This window comes from Psammomys obesus, unplaced genomic scaffold (assembly GCF_907164565.1).
Source record: "Psammomys obesus unplaced genomic scaffold, mPsaObe1.curated_primary_1811, whole genome shotgun sequence".
NCBI lineage: Eukaryota > Metazoa > Chordata > Mammalia > Rodentia > Muridae > Psammomys > Psammomys obesus.
Genome location: NW_026591927.1, coordinates 5,530 through 18,955, shown reverse-complemented (window position 1 = coordinate 18,955; position 13,426 = coordinate 5,530). Strand labels below are relative to the sequence as shown.

Genomic DNA, 13,426 nt, shown 5'->3' with positions numbered 1-13,426 from the left:
CTCATCTCATCTCATCTCATCTCATCTCATCTCATCTCATCTCATCTTATCTTATCTTATCTTATCTTATCTTATCTTCCCTTCTTTCATAAAATTCTCTGCACTCTTCCCAAAGTTTGGCTTTGAGTCTTCACACCTGCCTAGATACCCTGCAGGGTTCAGCCTTTCAGAGACCTTCTGGGGTAGGCTTCTGTCCTGTTCCCCATCTTCTCCCTCCTCTGATGTCCATCCTCTTTGCCTTTCTGAATGGGGATTGAGCATCTTAGCCAGAGTCCTCCTTCTTGATTAGCTTCCTTAGATGTACATATTTTAGTGTGTTCATCCTATATTATATGTCTAATATCCGCTTATAAGTGAGTATATACCCTGTGTGTCTTTCTGCTTCTGGGATAACTCACTCAGGATGATCTTTTCCAGCTCCCACCATTTACCTGCAAATTTCATGATTTCCTTTTCCTTGTTTTAATTGCTGAGTAATAGTCCATTGGGTAGATATACCACACTTTCTTATCCATTCCTCAACTGAGGGGCATCTGGGCTGTTTCCAGCTTCTGGCTATTACAGATACAGCTGCTACAAACATGGTTGAGCAAATGTGCTTATTGTGTACTTGAGCATCTTTTGGATATATGCCTAGGAGTGGTCTAGCTGGATCTTGAGGAAGCGCTATTCCTAATTGTCTGAGAAAGAGCCAGATTGATTTCCAAAGTGGTTATATAAGTTTACATACCCACCAGCAGTGGAAGAGGGTTCCCCTTTCTTCACATCCTCTCCAGCATGTGTTGTCACTTGAGTTATTCATCATAGCCATTCTGATGGGTGTAAGATGAAATCTCATGGCTATTTTGATTTGCATTTACCTGATAACTAAGCATATTGAACATTTCCTTAAGTGTTTCTGTGCCATCTGATATTCCTCTATTGAGAATTCTGTTTAGCTCTGTACTCGTATGAAAAAAATTTTAAGTCTCTGAAGAAAGAATTAGAAGAAGCTATCAGAAGATGGAAAAATCTCCCATGCTCATGGCTTGGCAGGATTAACATAGTAAAAATGGCCTTCTTACCAAAAGCAATCTACAGATTCGATGCAATTCCCATCAAATTACCAACACAATTCTTTACAGACCTGGAAAGAAAAAATATCACATTCATATGGAATAACAAGAAACCGAGAATTGCTAAAACAATCCTCTGCAATAAAAGATCTTCTGGAGGTATCTCCATTCCTGATATTAAGCTGTACTATAGAGCAACAGTAATAAAAACTGCATGGTATTGGCATAGAAAGAGAATGGTGGAATGGAATAGGATAGAAGGCCCAGAAATAAACCCACACACTTACGGACACCTGTTTTGTTTTGTTTTTTTTTTTTTACAAAGATGCCAAAATCATACAGTGGAAAAAGATAGCATCTTCAACAAATGGTGCTGGTCTAACTGGATGTCTACATGTAGAAAAATGCAAATAGATCCATACTTATCACCCTGCACAAAACTAAAGTCCAAGTGGATCAAAGACCTCAATATAAAACCACACTTAACCTGATGGAAGAAAAAGTGGGGAAGAGTCTTGAACAGTCTTAAAGAGTCTTGGCACAGGAGACAACTTCCTGAACAGAACACCAACAGCACAGGCTCTAAGAGCAACAATCAGTAAATGGGACCTCATGAAACTAAAAAGCTTCTGTAAAGCAGAGGACACTGTCGTCAGAACAAAACAACAGCCTACAAATTGGAAAAGGATCTTCACCAACCCTCTATCTGACAGAAGGCTAATATCCAGTATATATAAAGAACTCAAGAAGTTAAAAAGCAAAAAATCAAGTAATCCAATTAAAAATTGGGGAACCTTATGTTTTCAAACATGCAGGTGCTTGTATTCCTTTTGAAATCAGGCATTGGTGGTACTTACAGGAACTGCTCCATACATGCCGATGTGATTTGGGCCCTTGTCTGAGTTGTACTCATCCCATTTTCTCTGGAAGAAACAGTCTTCCTCTATCAGCTTGCTCACTGTGCACTGGCCACCTCAACACGCTAAGGAAAGGCAAACACCTGATGGCTCCCTGGAGGAAATCCTGAGCAGAACCTTAAGGGGAGTGTGTTTTCTGACTTAGCAACACATATCTGTCCAGGTTTTTAACCAGGAGAAACCAATCTTCAGTCTGCTGAAGTTTTCTAGCAATATTTTTTTTTCTTCTTCATGGAAATCGGTCTCACACTGACACTGTGGTTAATTTTTCCAGATTTACAAACATCTAATTGGAAGCCATTTAGACATTTATTAGTCTATACACTAATAAATGTTCTATTGTTGAATCTAATAAATATTTTGCTGTTCGTGTATAGACAAATAAATATTCTACTGTTGAATCTACCTGTAGTCAGTGGGGTTCTGGTTACAATTCTAGTTGGAGGAGACAAAATTGAACTCTCCGTGGTTCAACAGCTTTTGTGGGAATCTCTCTCATTTCATCTTTCATCCAGTTTTTCTACCTAAGACTTAGGCACCACGTAAGGCTTTGTCTTAAATTTGTGACCTTCATATCTCTATTTTTAAGAAATCAGACACCACTGAAGAGGGTTTATTTTTCGGTACTTCTAAGCGGTAGCATAAATTTGTTCAGCTCTTATACACTGCTGTGTAGTGCCTAACACTGTAGAGGGGAGATTTGTATGAAGAGCTACATGTCCTCCCGTCTACTAACCCATATGATGGTGTTACTCATGCTTGGTATGAGCCATATGTGATCTCTAATTTGAAATATATTAGGTGTGAGAAACAGGAAATACAGGAGCTTTACAGCAAAACAATTGGTCTCTACCTGTTGCAAAAATCACAAGTCTAGTGACTGTGCCTTCATATATTCCTATAGCCTTCTTGTACTGTGTAAGAATGAATCCATAGCTTTGTTATGTACCTGGTAAAGTTAAGACAACTCAAAATAGCTGTCAGTCCCTGGAACTGAAGAAACTCGTCAGCCCCCTTCTCCCTAAAAGTAAACAAACCAGGCTACAAAGAAGACTGAGACCAGACCAATTGCCTAGAAGAAGCAGAAACCAGCTGAGCCGTCTGGAAGAATTTCAGAGCAACTGAGTCCCATGGAAAGGACATTCTTAAACTGTTGAGTTGGCTTTTGCTGTTGGTATTTGTTGCCTTTTTTTTTTTTTCACTCATGTATGTAGCCATGCTGGTCCAGAAGTAATGATTCTTTGGCATCTGAATACTGTGCCAGAATCACATGGCATATAATCATCATGAGTTACAACTTCAGCTATTTGTTTGGTCCTGAGATTGATGTATGCCAAACACACAAATACAGAAAAACACAGAACTTATTCACATGATAAGAGTTTCAGGTTTCCTTAAACCCTGTTCAACTTTGTCTTTTGTCAGTTGTGGACCATGGTTACATTTAACCTCCTTAGGTGTCAGGGTCTGTTTCCAAAGGGCTGCACCTCAGGAGAGAGAGAGCTGTGAGGAGTTTGTTGGCCTCACACAGATCCTGCTTTTTCTGGAGAGGCAATTTCTGCTCCTCGTTGTAAGCCAATTCTACTACTAGAAGATGTATTTTAATATTAAGGAGCTGTGTGACCTATGACGCACATAGGGGCATCTGAGGGGGTGAGGAAAGGTCAAGTCAAGTGCCTTGAAAACTAGGACTGGTATCTGAGCCATGGTGGGGGTGGGGGTGGGGCTGAACAGAAAACAGGGAAGGGTGAGATTCAAGACACAAGTACATTTAGATGAGATTCCCTACAGCTGGTTTCCAACAATGAACCAGAAGGCCAAGTTCTCTCAGCTAGTTCAAAAGGCTAGGATGTCTGTCCAGCACTTGGGAACAAGTGGAGAAATTGCGTTGCTTCCCCAGGGCTTGCGTCTTCCAAACAACCACATCCTCTTTTAAAAGCATCCTTTTAACCCTTCTTTAGGGTATTCTGCTTTCCCCCAAGTTGGAAAACACTGGGGTGGCCCAAGACCATAACCGAGGGATTTTAAAAAGATACAGGGAAAAGGGTAGTTTGCTAGCATCCATGACATTTCCCAGCATCCCTTTTGGTCTTTGTTAAAGGTGGTGAGGGTCCACAGCTTTCCCACCCGCAGGCGCATAACTGGCGGAACTACGTTACCCAGGATGCTCTAGTCACAGCGAGAAGAACACAACCAATGAACATTTAGAATGGTACTATTTTCAGGTTTGGCTGGGAAGATGGGGCGGAACTTCCGGCTGCGCTCTGTGGCGCTCATTTTAGCGGATTTTGGGTCTGTCCTTCCCGACCGTGTGCAAGCCCCCTTTGTCCAGTGTTAGGGGGCGAAGAGTCTAATGGAGCTGTTCTAGGGGTAGTATCCATCGTGCACCGGGCGCTGTTAGTGACAACATTGTCCAAGTCCCCATCCTCATCGCCGCCTTCTGTGCTCGCCTGGTTGAATGGCTGCGCCCACGCTCAAGCCCCAGGCTTAGGTAAGTGCTGACGTCTGGGGCTCCCTTACCCTCACCACTTATCTTTAAAGTCGGACTGAGGGAGTCCTCGTAAGTCGCCAGATCCCTGTATTAGTACAAGTTCATGATTTGGGATTCCTATTTGCAAAGCTGCTGTAACGGTAAGTGGCAGAGTGTGACAACCAGGGCCCCAGTGAATGTAATTTGTTGGAGCGACGTTGAAGCTTGGAGTATTTAAGCCCGAAACAATGAGATGAAGAGTTGTATCATTATCTCTATGACACAGGAATTTTTGTACGGAAAAAATACACAGATGAATGTGGGTTTTAGGTTTTCCAAAACATATATAGCACAGGCGGGTTGCATCATTTTTCAGGGCCCTTCGGGTAATCGTCAGCACCTAGGATTTAGGATGAGATGTAATGAAGAAACCTCCAGGTCACAACACTTCAGGTTGGGAGAAGGTAGAGGGAGACCTAAGGCTTTGGATCCCTGCCATCATTCATGATATCTCTTTTCTCACAGGTATCTATGACAACAGAAGTGGATATGGCCCTCAGGCAGGTGAGAAGAGTATGTCTCAGGCAGCTCATGACCTTCTTTTGGGCCAAAGAACCCTGAACAAACTCAAACACAGGGTCCTTTGGAGTAGTCCCTAATGGTAACAAGCACCAGAATGTGGGGTGAAAGATGATTGACCCAGAAATTGGGATGTAAGTGCTTACAGACAGCCCCAAGTGGATTCTTCTGTGTGAAAGATTGACCCAGAAATTGGGATGTAAGTGCTTACAGACAAACCCAAGTGCATTCTTCTATAGGAACTGAAAGCAGTAGGGTAGGCTTGAGACATGGAATGAATCTCAGCGTCTGCCTCAGTGATGAGAGGACAAGGACATTTAGAAAAAGGAAAGGGAAGAAGAGGGAGGTGACTTAATGTTAGTCACATCAGCCTGCAGGTGCCTGTAGCGTGGTGAAAGGAGCAAGGAGACCATGGGGAGCTGCTGCAATGCTTCAGGAGAGCACTGAGAGGGAACAGACAGGGTCAAGATGGAGGAAGTGCTAAGAGTCTAGATTAGTTTTGAAGTTAGGGCTGCTTGCAGTCAAGGGTTTTAAAGAGGGGGAGGTAGTAATGAAATGTTCACCCTGGCTCTAGGACAGTGGTTCTCAACCGTTCTCCTCATGCTGCGACCCTCTGATACAGTTCCTATGTTGTGATGGCCCAACCATAGAAGTGTCTTTGTTGCTAATTTATAACTGTAATTTTGTTAATGTTATTAATCATAATGTAAATGTCTGTTTTCTGATGGTCCTAGGTGTCCCTTGTGGAAAGATCATTCAACTCAAAGGGGGTTGCGGCCCACAGGTTGAGAACTGCTGCTATAGGAGTTTAAAGTCTAGGATGGAAACGCTAACAAATGGAGTGTAAAGTTGGTAATTAGGTTCATTTCCATTTAGAATAAGTTTTAATTGCTTTGGCTACTTATAAGCTATTCAGTGTTCAATGCAGGAAGACATCGGGTAGTAGGTGGCCTTATAGGCCTTGGATTTGAGAATTGGCTTGAGATAGATATGTCCAAAAAAGTGCTCATCAGCATTTAGCCAAAGATGTTGGTGTGTATTGTAATTAGGAGTAGTTCCATTTCTCATGATAGTAATACGGTTAGCTGTTCAGGAAAGGTAGGACTATGACTGAGACTTGGACATCTAGGTAGAAGTGATAGGTATTAGAAACACAGTTATGAGAGAAGTAGCCATAGATGGACATCAGGAAGAGGATGATTAAAGTTTCTAAGCCACAGGGCAATAAAGTGGTCACAGAGTCAGCAATGCTAAATACAAGGTGTACTTAGCCATTGGTGCTATGAAACAAATGACTGGAACTATTGGAATATAATACTTGCTTACAGTTAGTACTTGGTGTTGGTGGTATGTGAAACCAGTACTGGAATTATTGGAATATAATAGTTACCAGTGGCATTGGGACCTAGTATCGCTTTGAGGTAGGAATGTGGGGAGGAGGGAGGACAAAAAATGGGTAAGTAAGTGGGTATTTTTGGCAATATGGGGTAAAGTCCTGAGGCCAGAACAGAATGCTTTTGTTTCTTCAAAATTCACTTGTTGAATCCTAAGCTATATGGTCTTTGAGAGATAATAGATTATGAGGATATATCCCTTTTAGTTGGGGTCAGTGAGTGCCCTTTTGACAAGAAGATAGAAAACTAGTTAAGGCTCTTTCCACTTTGTGAGGATAGGAAGGGAAATCAGTGGTTTATAACCATTTAACAATACCCTCATCAGGAACTGCCAGTAATGGCTCTTTGACATCAGACTTAAAGCCTTCAGATCTGTGAGACGTACATACCTGTTGTTTATAAGCCACCCAGTAGATAGTATTTTTGTTAGAGCATCCAAACTACAACATCACGGGTAGTGCCTATTCACCATGCTTTAGGATTAAAAAAAAATTGCTGTGATCCTGTGAACTTTGTGGAGTCTCATTCAGGCACATGGGTAACTTTAAGGACACAAATCTGCATCTGTGAGTTAATGAGTATGGTACAGAGTGTCGTTGAGGTTTTGAAACACTTAATAAAAATGATTAAGAGCAAAAGTAGGACTGTGATTGTTGAGGGGAGGTAGATCAGCAAAAGTAGGAGACAATGCTGTATGAGACTGCAGGTGATCCTCGGTAGCTAAGATTGAAGCAAAGAACATGTGGTCTTTGGAGCTGGATCCTGGACTGCTTGTAACAATCAGGACCATTGGAGGTGTGGAGTATTATTTGATCCTTTTTTAAATTTGCTCACTGCTTTCTGAATGCTGTGCACTAAACAGGGAAGACAGGGAGTTAGCTAAGATATGGAGGAGAGTTTTAGAGATAGTTCGGAAAGTGAGACTGACAATGTGGTCTTAGGAGGAATAATGTACACATGCAGAGGAATGTGTTCTCTCAAAGCTAGACCTCTAACATTGAGGATAGATGGGTGAACTCATATCTGATTGTATCTAATAGGGACCATCAGGACACTTGAGATGGTATCATTCTATCTGCTGTTGGTGCTATGAAACCAATACTGGAACTATTGGAATATAATAGTTACCTGTGGCATTGGAACCTAGTATTGCTTTGAGGTAGGAATGTGGGGAGGAGGGAGGACAAAAGATGGGTAAGTAAGTGGGTATTCTCGGCAACATGGGGTAAAGTTGACTATGGAGTGAACTGTCCCTATTATGGCAGGGCTGTGTGACATTTGAGGATGTGGCCATTTGCTTCTCACATGAAGAATGGAGACTTCTTGACAAGACTCAGAAGCTCCTGTACCTCAGTGTTACCATGCAGAACTTTGCACTTATAAACTCCCTAGGTAAGGCGCTCACATCCCCCTAATATCCTGAGACCCTCTGTCCTCTTTCTCTGGAGACAGACTGATCCTTTGTACAGCCAGACCTTGCATATTCTGGGTATATATGTTATGTGTGGTATTGTTGAGCTGTGTCTACTACCCCAAGTAGATCACTCCCTAAGTAACTCCAATACCTGCTTTCCATTGTATAGGAACTGAGTATCTTGTGGTCATTCTAATTAATGGATGTCTTGCCACTAGCTGTTTCTTTGCATCACAAGGGCTTCCCCTTGACTAGCTGTTTTTGTTTGTTTGTTTTATGCTGCATATGGCAAGGATGCAGTTTTGGAACCATAGATTGTTCTGTTGGACATCCATTTTGGATATTTAAAAATTAGTGTTTCTTTTCATTGGGTCTACAGTGATCTTTTGTGATAAGTGGTACTCTATCAGTGCTAACCACTTGTTATGTCTTTCATTTCCTATGTACTTTGTTTCATGAGGTCACATATAGTAACATCTTTTGGGATTAAAAAAGGGGAGTTATCTAGTTCTTTTGAAAAGTCCACATGGAGTCATAGGAGACTTGGGTGTGGTAAGTGGCATCTAGAAAAAGGCATAACATCCAGGCCATCTTAAAAAATGTCCTGTGTCTACCATTGTTTAATCAGCCAAGCCTTATTTTCATATTCTCTTCCCCAGACATAGTTTTCTGTCGTCTTATTTTATCTTTGATCTCTGACACCTGGATATCCTCTTCTGGTCTCCATGCATCTCCTATTCAATATTGCCTCACACATAATTCTGAGCAAATGCTTTTTCTATTCAATTGGAGTTCCCAAGGCTTGCATACAACCTGCCTTCTGCAGAGCTTACACTTAACACCAGCAGATGACATCCTGCTGGGTAGGAAGTTCTAGGGATTTGGAGGCTAATCCGTGATGAATATATGACCACTCTGTTACAGTACTATAAGTCCATTGGTAGAAGAGTTAGAGATCTTTCCTTTCTGGTTCATGTTATCTTGGTGTTCTTTATTCAGTGAGGTCTTCCCAATTCTGTTGTCTTTAGAGACCTGATGCAGCAATGCAGCTCTTTCCTTCACCCATCCCTCTGTCTTTGGGGAAAACATTCTTTGAAGTGTATGTGTGCTGGGGCTTCCTACAAGCATTGCCAACATGTATTTCATCAGTAATTCTTTTTCAGGTTGTGGGCATAGGACAGAAGATGGAGACCAGAGGGCTTCTCCACAAGCATCCCAGGTTTGCAGAACTGAGACAGCGCCATGCATACCAAAAACTCACCTCTGTGAAAAGTGTGTTCCGATTCTTCAAGACATTTTGCATCTGCCTGATCTACCTAAGCAGAAGCATAGTGTAGAGGCATGTTCAAAAATCGATCAGCACCAAAAACATGATAGTACAGAAAAACCCTTGAAGAAGAATGCTGATAAGGCCTCATATTTGAAACGATGCCTATTCCACATGTCAGCAAAGTCCTTCCCCAATTGGGATGTTGAGAAGGAACTCCCAGACATACTGAGCATTCTCAAGTCCCAGGTCTTTCCCAACATTAAGAAGTCCAGCAAAAGCACTGAGGGTGGGGAAGAAACTCACAATCATAAAAGTCACAAGTTAGGAGACTGTGGGAAGCCTTCCAATCAAAAACAAGCAGTTGCTCACCAGCCAAAAGTCTCTCCAGCAAAAAAGCTTTATGAGTGCAACAAGTGTGGGAAAACCTTCCGTGGCAAATACTCACTTGATCAGCATCAGAGAGTCCATACTGGAGAAAGGCCTTGGGAGTGCAGTGATTGTGGGAAATTCTTTAGCCAAACCTCCCACCTGAATGATCACCGTAGAATACACACTGGAGAAAGGCCTTATGAGTGCAGTGAATGTGGAAAATTATTTAGACAGAACTCTAGTCTTGTTGACCATCAGAAAACTCATACTGGAGCAAGACCTTATGAGTGTAGCCAGTGTGGGAAATCCTTTAGTCAAAAAGCTACACTTGTTAAGCACCAGAGAGTTCACACTGGAGAAAGGCCTTACAAGTGTAGTGAGTGTGGGAATTCCTTTAGTCAAAGTGCCATTCTTAACCAACACCGGAGAATTCACACTGGAGCAAAGCCTTATGAATGTAGCCAATGTGGGAAATCCTTTAGCCAAAAAGCTACCCTTATTAAACATCAGAGAGTTCACACTGGAGAAAGGCCTTATAATTGTAGTGAATGTGGCAAATCCTTCAGTCAAAGCTCCATCCTTATCCAACACCGGAGAATTCACACAGGAGCCAGGCCCTATGAGTGTGGCCAATGTGGAAAGTCCTTTAGCCAAAAGTCTGGCCTCATTCAGCATCAGGTAGTTCACACTGGAGAAAGGCCTTATGAATGTGACACCTGTGGTAATTCGTTTAGCCAATGCTCTAGCCTCATTCATCACCAAAAATGTCATAATGCATAAGAAGCCTCATACAAGGAGCAAATGTGGATATGCCTTTAACCCAAGGCCTAATATCATTTGAGAAAGCCTTAGATTTATCGGGAATGACCTCTTCAGTTTTTTTGTTGGTGGTTGTGGTGGTTTTTTCAGTATTAAGACACTAGAGAACTTGCGAGGTATCCAACTACTATCTGATGTTTATCTTAATTCTTCCAGCATTCAGGGGAATGAGATTATTTAGGAGTTCAGGCATGGGTAGGCTTGAGAGCTGCTTTGCCCTAACTGAACTCGTCAGGGTTCTTGCCATTTATGTCAGTACCAGTGTTTGTGGTGGAATCCATCATTCTTGACCACATGACCAGTGTGTAGTGATCACCCCATCATGCTAAGAAAAGGCAAATTGACTGTGCCGGTTGCTTGGAGGAACTCTCGAATGGAGTATTTATGGAGAATTCATTCCCCATTTTTAACTGATTAAAGCATGGGTATGACTCAGCTTTTACCAGGAAGATCCAACCTATTGTCTGCTGAAAGTGTCTACAATTTGCTTACCTGTTTCTTTAAAATAGTAATTTTTAATCAGTGTCACATGACAGTTGTGTGAATGTTTCCAGCTTTCCAATTACCAGTTGGTCACTGCCTTTTCCCCATTGCTCTGGTTTGTACATTGATAAATGCCTTATTCTTAAAGCTACCTTTACTCTTAGAGTCCAGTTTACTAGGTGGGAAGGCTGGAAAACAGACTGATCACTCTAGGAAAGGATGGACAGCTTTTGTAGATTGTCTCAAGTTGGTATACCTCTATAGGGACAGCAAAATGAAGATGGCAAATTTGTATTGAGTCCAAGGACAGCATCAGGGGCTGCAGGAACTTTGTTATTGTAGTTTCTGACTTGGAAACTTTCTGAGGTCATCCTGAGAAGTCTGCTATTGACGTAAGCTTCTGTACTTGTGGAAATGCAATGAATTTGCTCTTTTTTTCTCAGAGGATATCCTTATACTGCTATAACAGAGAGGCAGCTCGTAAAGGTCTACAAAGAATGTGCCCCAATGGTAATTATTCTGTAGGTGCCAACCTATGACATGACCGTTCATGAGATGATCAAAGCCAGATGTGAACCATCATTTGCATACAAATGATGAGTATGGTGGAGTCTGCAGCCAGCCAGCCAGAATGTGCTTCTTGGAAAAGTACACCTATCTGGCTTTGGCTTTGGCTGTATTCAGAGGACCTAGAGTTTTGTGTATGCACAGTAGCTGAGGTTATTGTCAAAAACAATAAGGTTTTGTGGGATAGTGTGGTCTGTCTTGATTGTTTACCTCAAGTCTGTTGTTTATAGAAACAGGAAAATGAGGAGATGGAGATCTTGTAGTCTTGGATTGCAGCTGTTGTAATCACAATCCAGCCGCTGTATTTGTGGTCTGGTATGACAGCCTTCACTGCTTGCCATTATGTCCTGCATTAACAAAGGGCTGCCCTTATTCATGCATGAGGACAGAATTGGAGCAAAATCGGGGCTACCATGCCTTCTGGTTTCCAGAAAGTAGGAGTTTTGAGCTTTGTTATTTTGAGTCACTTTTTAATAAAGTTTATGGATATATTAGTGAAATGCAGTTTTATCTTCCTTCAAAAACTCTTAACCTCATCTTCGTGATGATGAACTTGTCTGTGATTTACCTCATACCCTGTTAAAATCTTCCCCATGTTCCCAGACTTGTAAGTGTCCAGTAGTTTATATTTGACTCATAAAGGAACAGTTTGTGAATGAAAACAAAAGTTACTTTTTTTCTAGATATTATGTGTTTTGGCAATACCTAATTATTTTGAGATTCATCACTGCTGCATTTTTAAATAGCTTCTCCTTTCTATTGCTATACTGTGTTTGGTTTTTAATAACTACACCACTATCCTTTGATCTTTTATCCATTCAGCTCTTGGTGGATCCTTAAGTTAAATCCTTTCTTGAGCTGTTACATATAAGACTATAATGGATGTACTCCTATGACGCAGTATGTATATTTTCTTTTGAGCCAATAATTCAGAATGTGTGAATGTTTCCATTTTTAAGAAATTGTCAGTCTGATCTAGATCTAGAGCAGTGGTTCTCAACCTTCCGAATGCTGCAACCCTTTAATATAGTTCCTCATGTTGTGGTGACCCACAGTCACAACAATTTTTTTTATTGTTGCTACTTCATAGTTATAAATTTGCTGCTGTTATGATTTTCAGTGTATCTGTGTTTTCTGATGGTTATAGGCAACCCTGTAAAAGGGTTACTTGACCCCCAAAAGGGTCGTGACCCACTGGTTGAGAACCACTGCATGCACACTTTTGCTTGTCCACACTCTTTTATTGTGTGGTATGGTTAATGTGTTTGCTTTGAACCATTTAAATAGCTGTATAATAACATACCGTATCATCTTAATTGCTTTTTTGGTGTTTCTTGATATTGAGTATTTTTGTGTGTTTATTTGTCAACTGTATGTGTTTAAAACTTTTTTTGCCTATTTTCAAGTAGAAATTGGTGTTAGTATTCTTTTCATTAATAAACAGATGTGCACTAACAATATGTGTTAAGATTTCATTCATTCATTTTTCAGCTTCTTGATAGGCCAGTCTTTGGTAATGGTAATGATGGGGAGATGTTTTTAAGTACAGGAACAATATCTTAGCAGCCTTTCTCTTCTGTTCACAGTGTTAACAGTACCCCGTCCTGTATTTTTTTAATATTATCTGTATTATTAACATATCCCCTGTCTCTTAAATCTAACCATTTCATAACAAGCAAGTACTACTTAAATATTTTTTAATTGCATTCTCACCATGGCCAATTCCAAACTGCCAAAGTGATGTTAATGAATATTGAGTTGGGAAGAGATAAGCAATACCGTGTTCATTTTATCGCATTGTATTGGTGCAGGAGTGCCAAAGAAGCGGGAGAACATGAACATGTAATTAAGGCATTGGAATGGGACAATTTTGGTTATCCCCTTGCTTTTTAAAGATAATTTAATTGAGGTTTAATTATCTTACCATAATTTTATATGCCTGTGCATAGTTTCTATTTTAATATACGTGTTTAAAACCAGGTTTTCCAATACCCTTTTTATGCCTCCAAATGTAAAGTGAATATAAGGATATATTCAACCTTTTAATGGCTATTTTCATATGTGATAATAGTAAAGATTATGTGTAGAA

The 13,426-nt window shown here is 40.9% G+C and overlaps 1 protein-coding gene across 2 annotated transcripts; it reads left to right on the top strand.

The window, feature by feature from the left end:
- Positions 1-4,260: 4,260 nt before the first annotated feature.
- Positions 4,261-12,775, top strand: LOC129680737 (zinc finger protein interacting with ribonucleoprotein K-like). Of its 2 annotated transcripts, XM_055612476.1 has the most exons (4): positions 4,261-4,463; positions 4,968-5,006; positions 7,681-7,807; positions 8,993-12,775. In XM_055612476.1, exons 2-4 carry the CDS (start codon positions 4,974-4,976, stop codon positions 10,246-10,248), a joined length of 1,416 nt encoding a protein of 471 aa, XP_055468451.1. In that variant the 5' UTR covers positions 4,261-4,463; positions 4,968-4,973; the 3' UTR covers positions 10,249-12,775. The 2 variants fall into 2 exon arrangements, with proteins under 2 accessions (XP_055468451.1, XP_055468452.1); XM_055612477.1 differs by lacking the exons at positions 4,261-4,463; positions 4,968-5,006 and adding an exon at positions 5,141-5,220.
- The last annotated feature ends 651 nt before the right edge of the window (positions 12,776-13,426 follow it).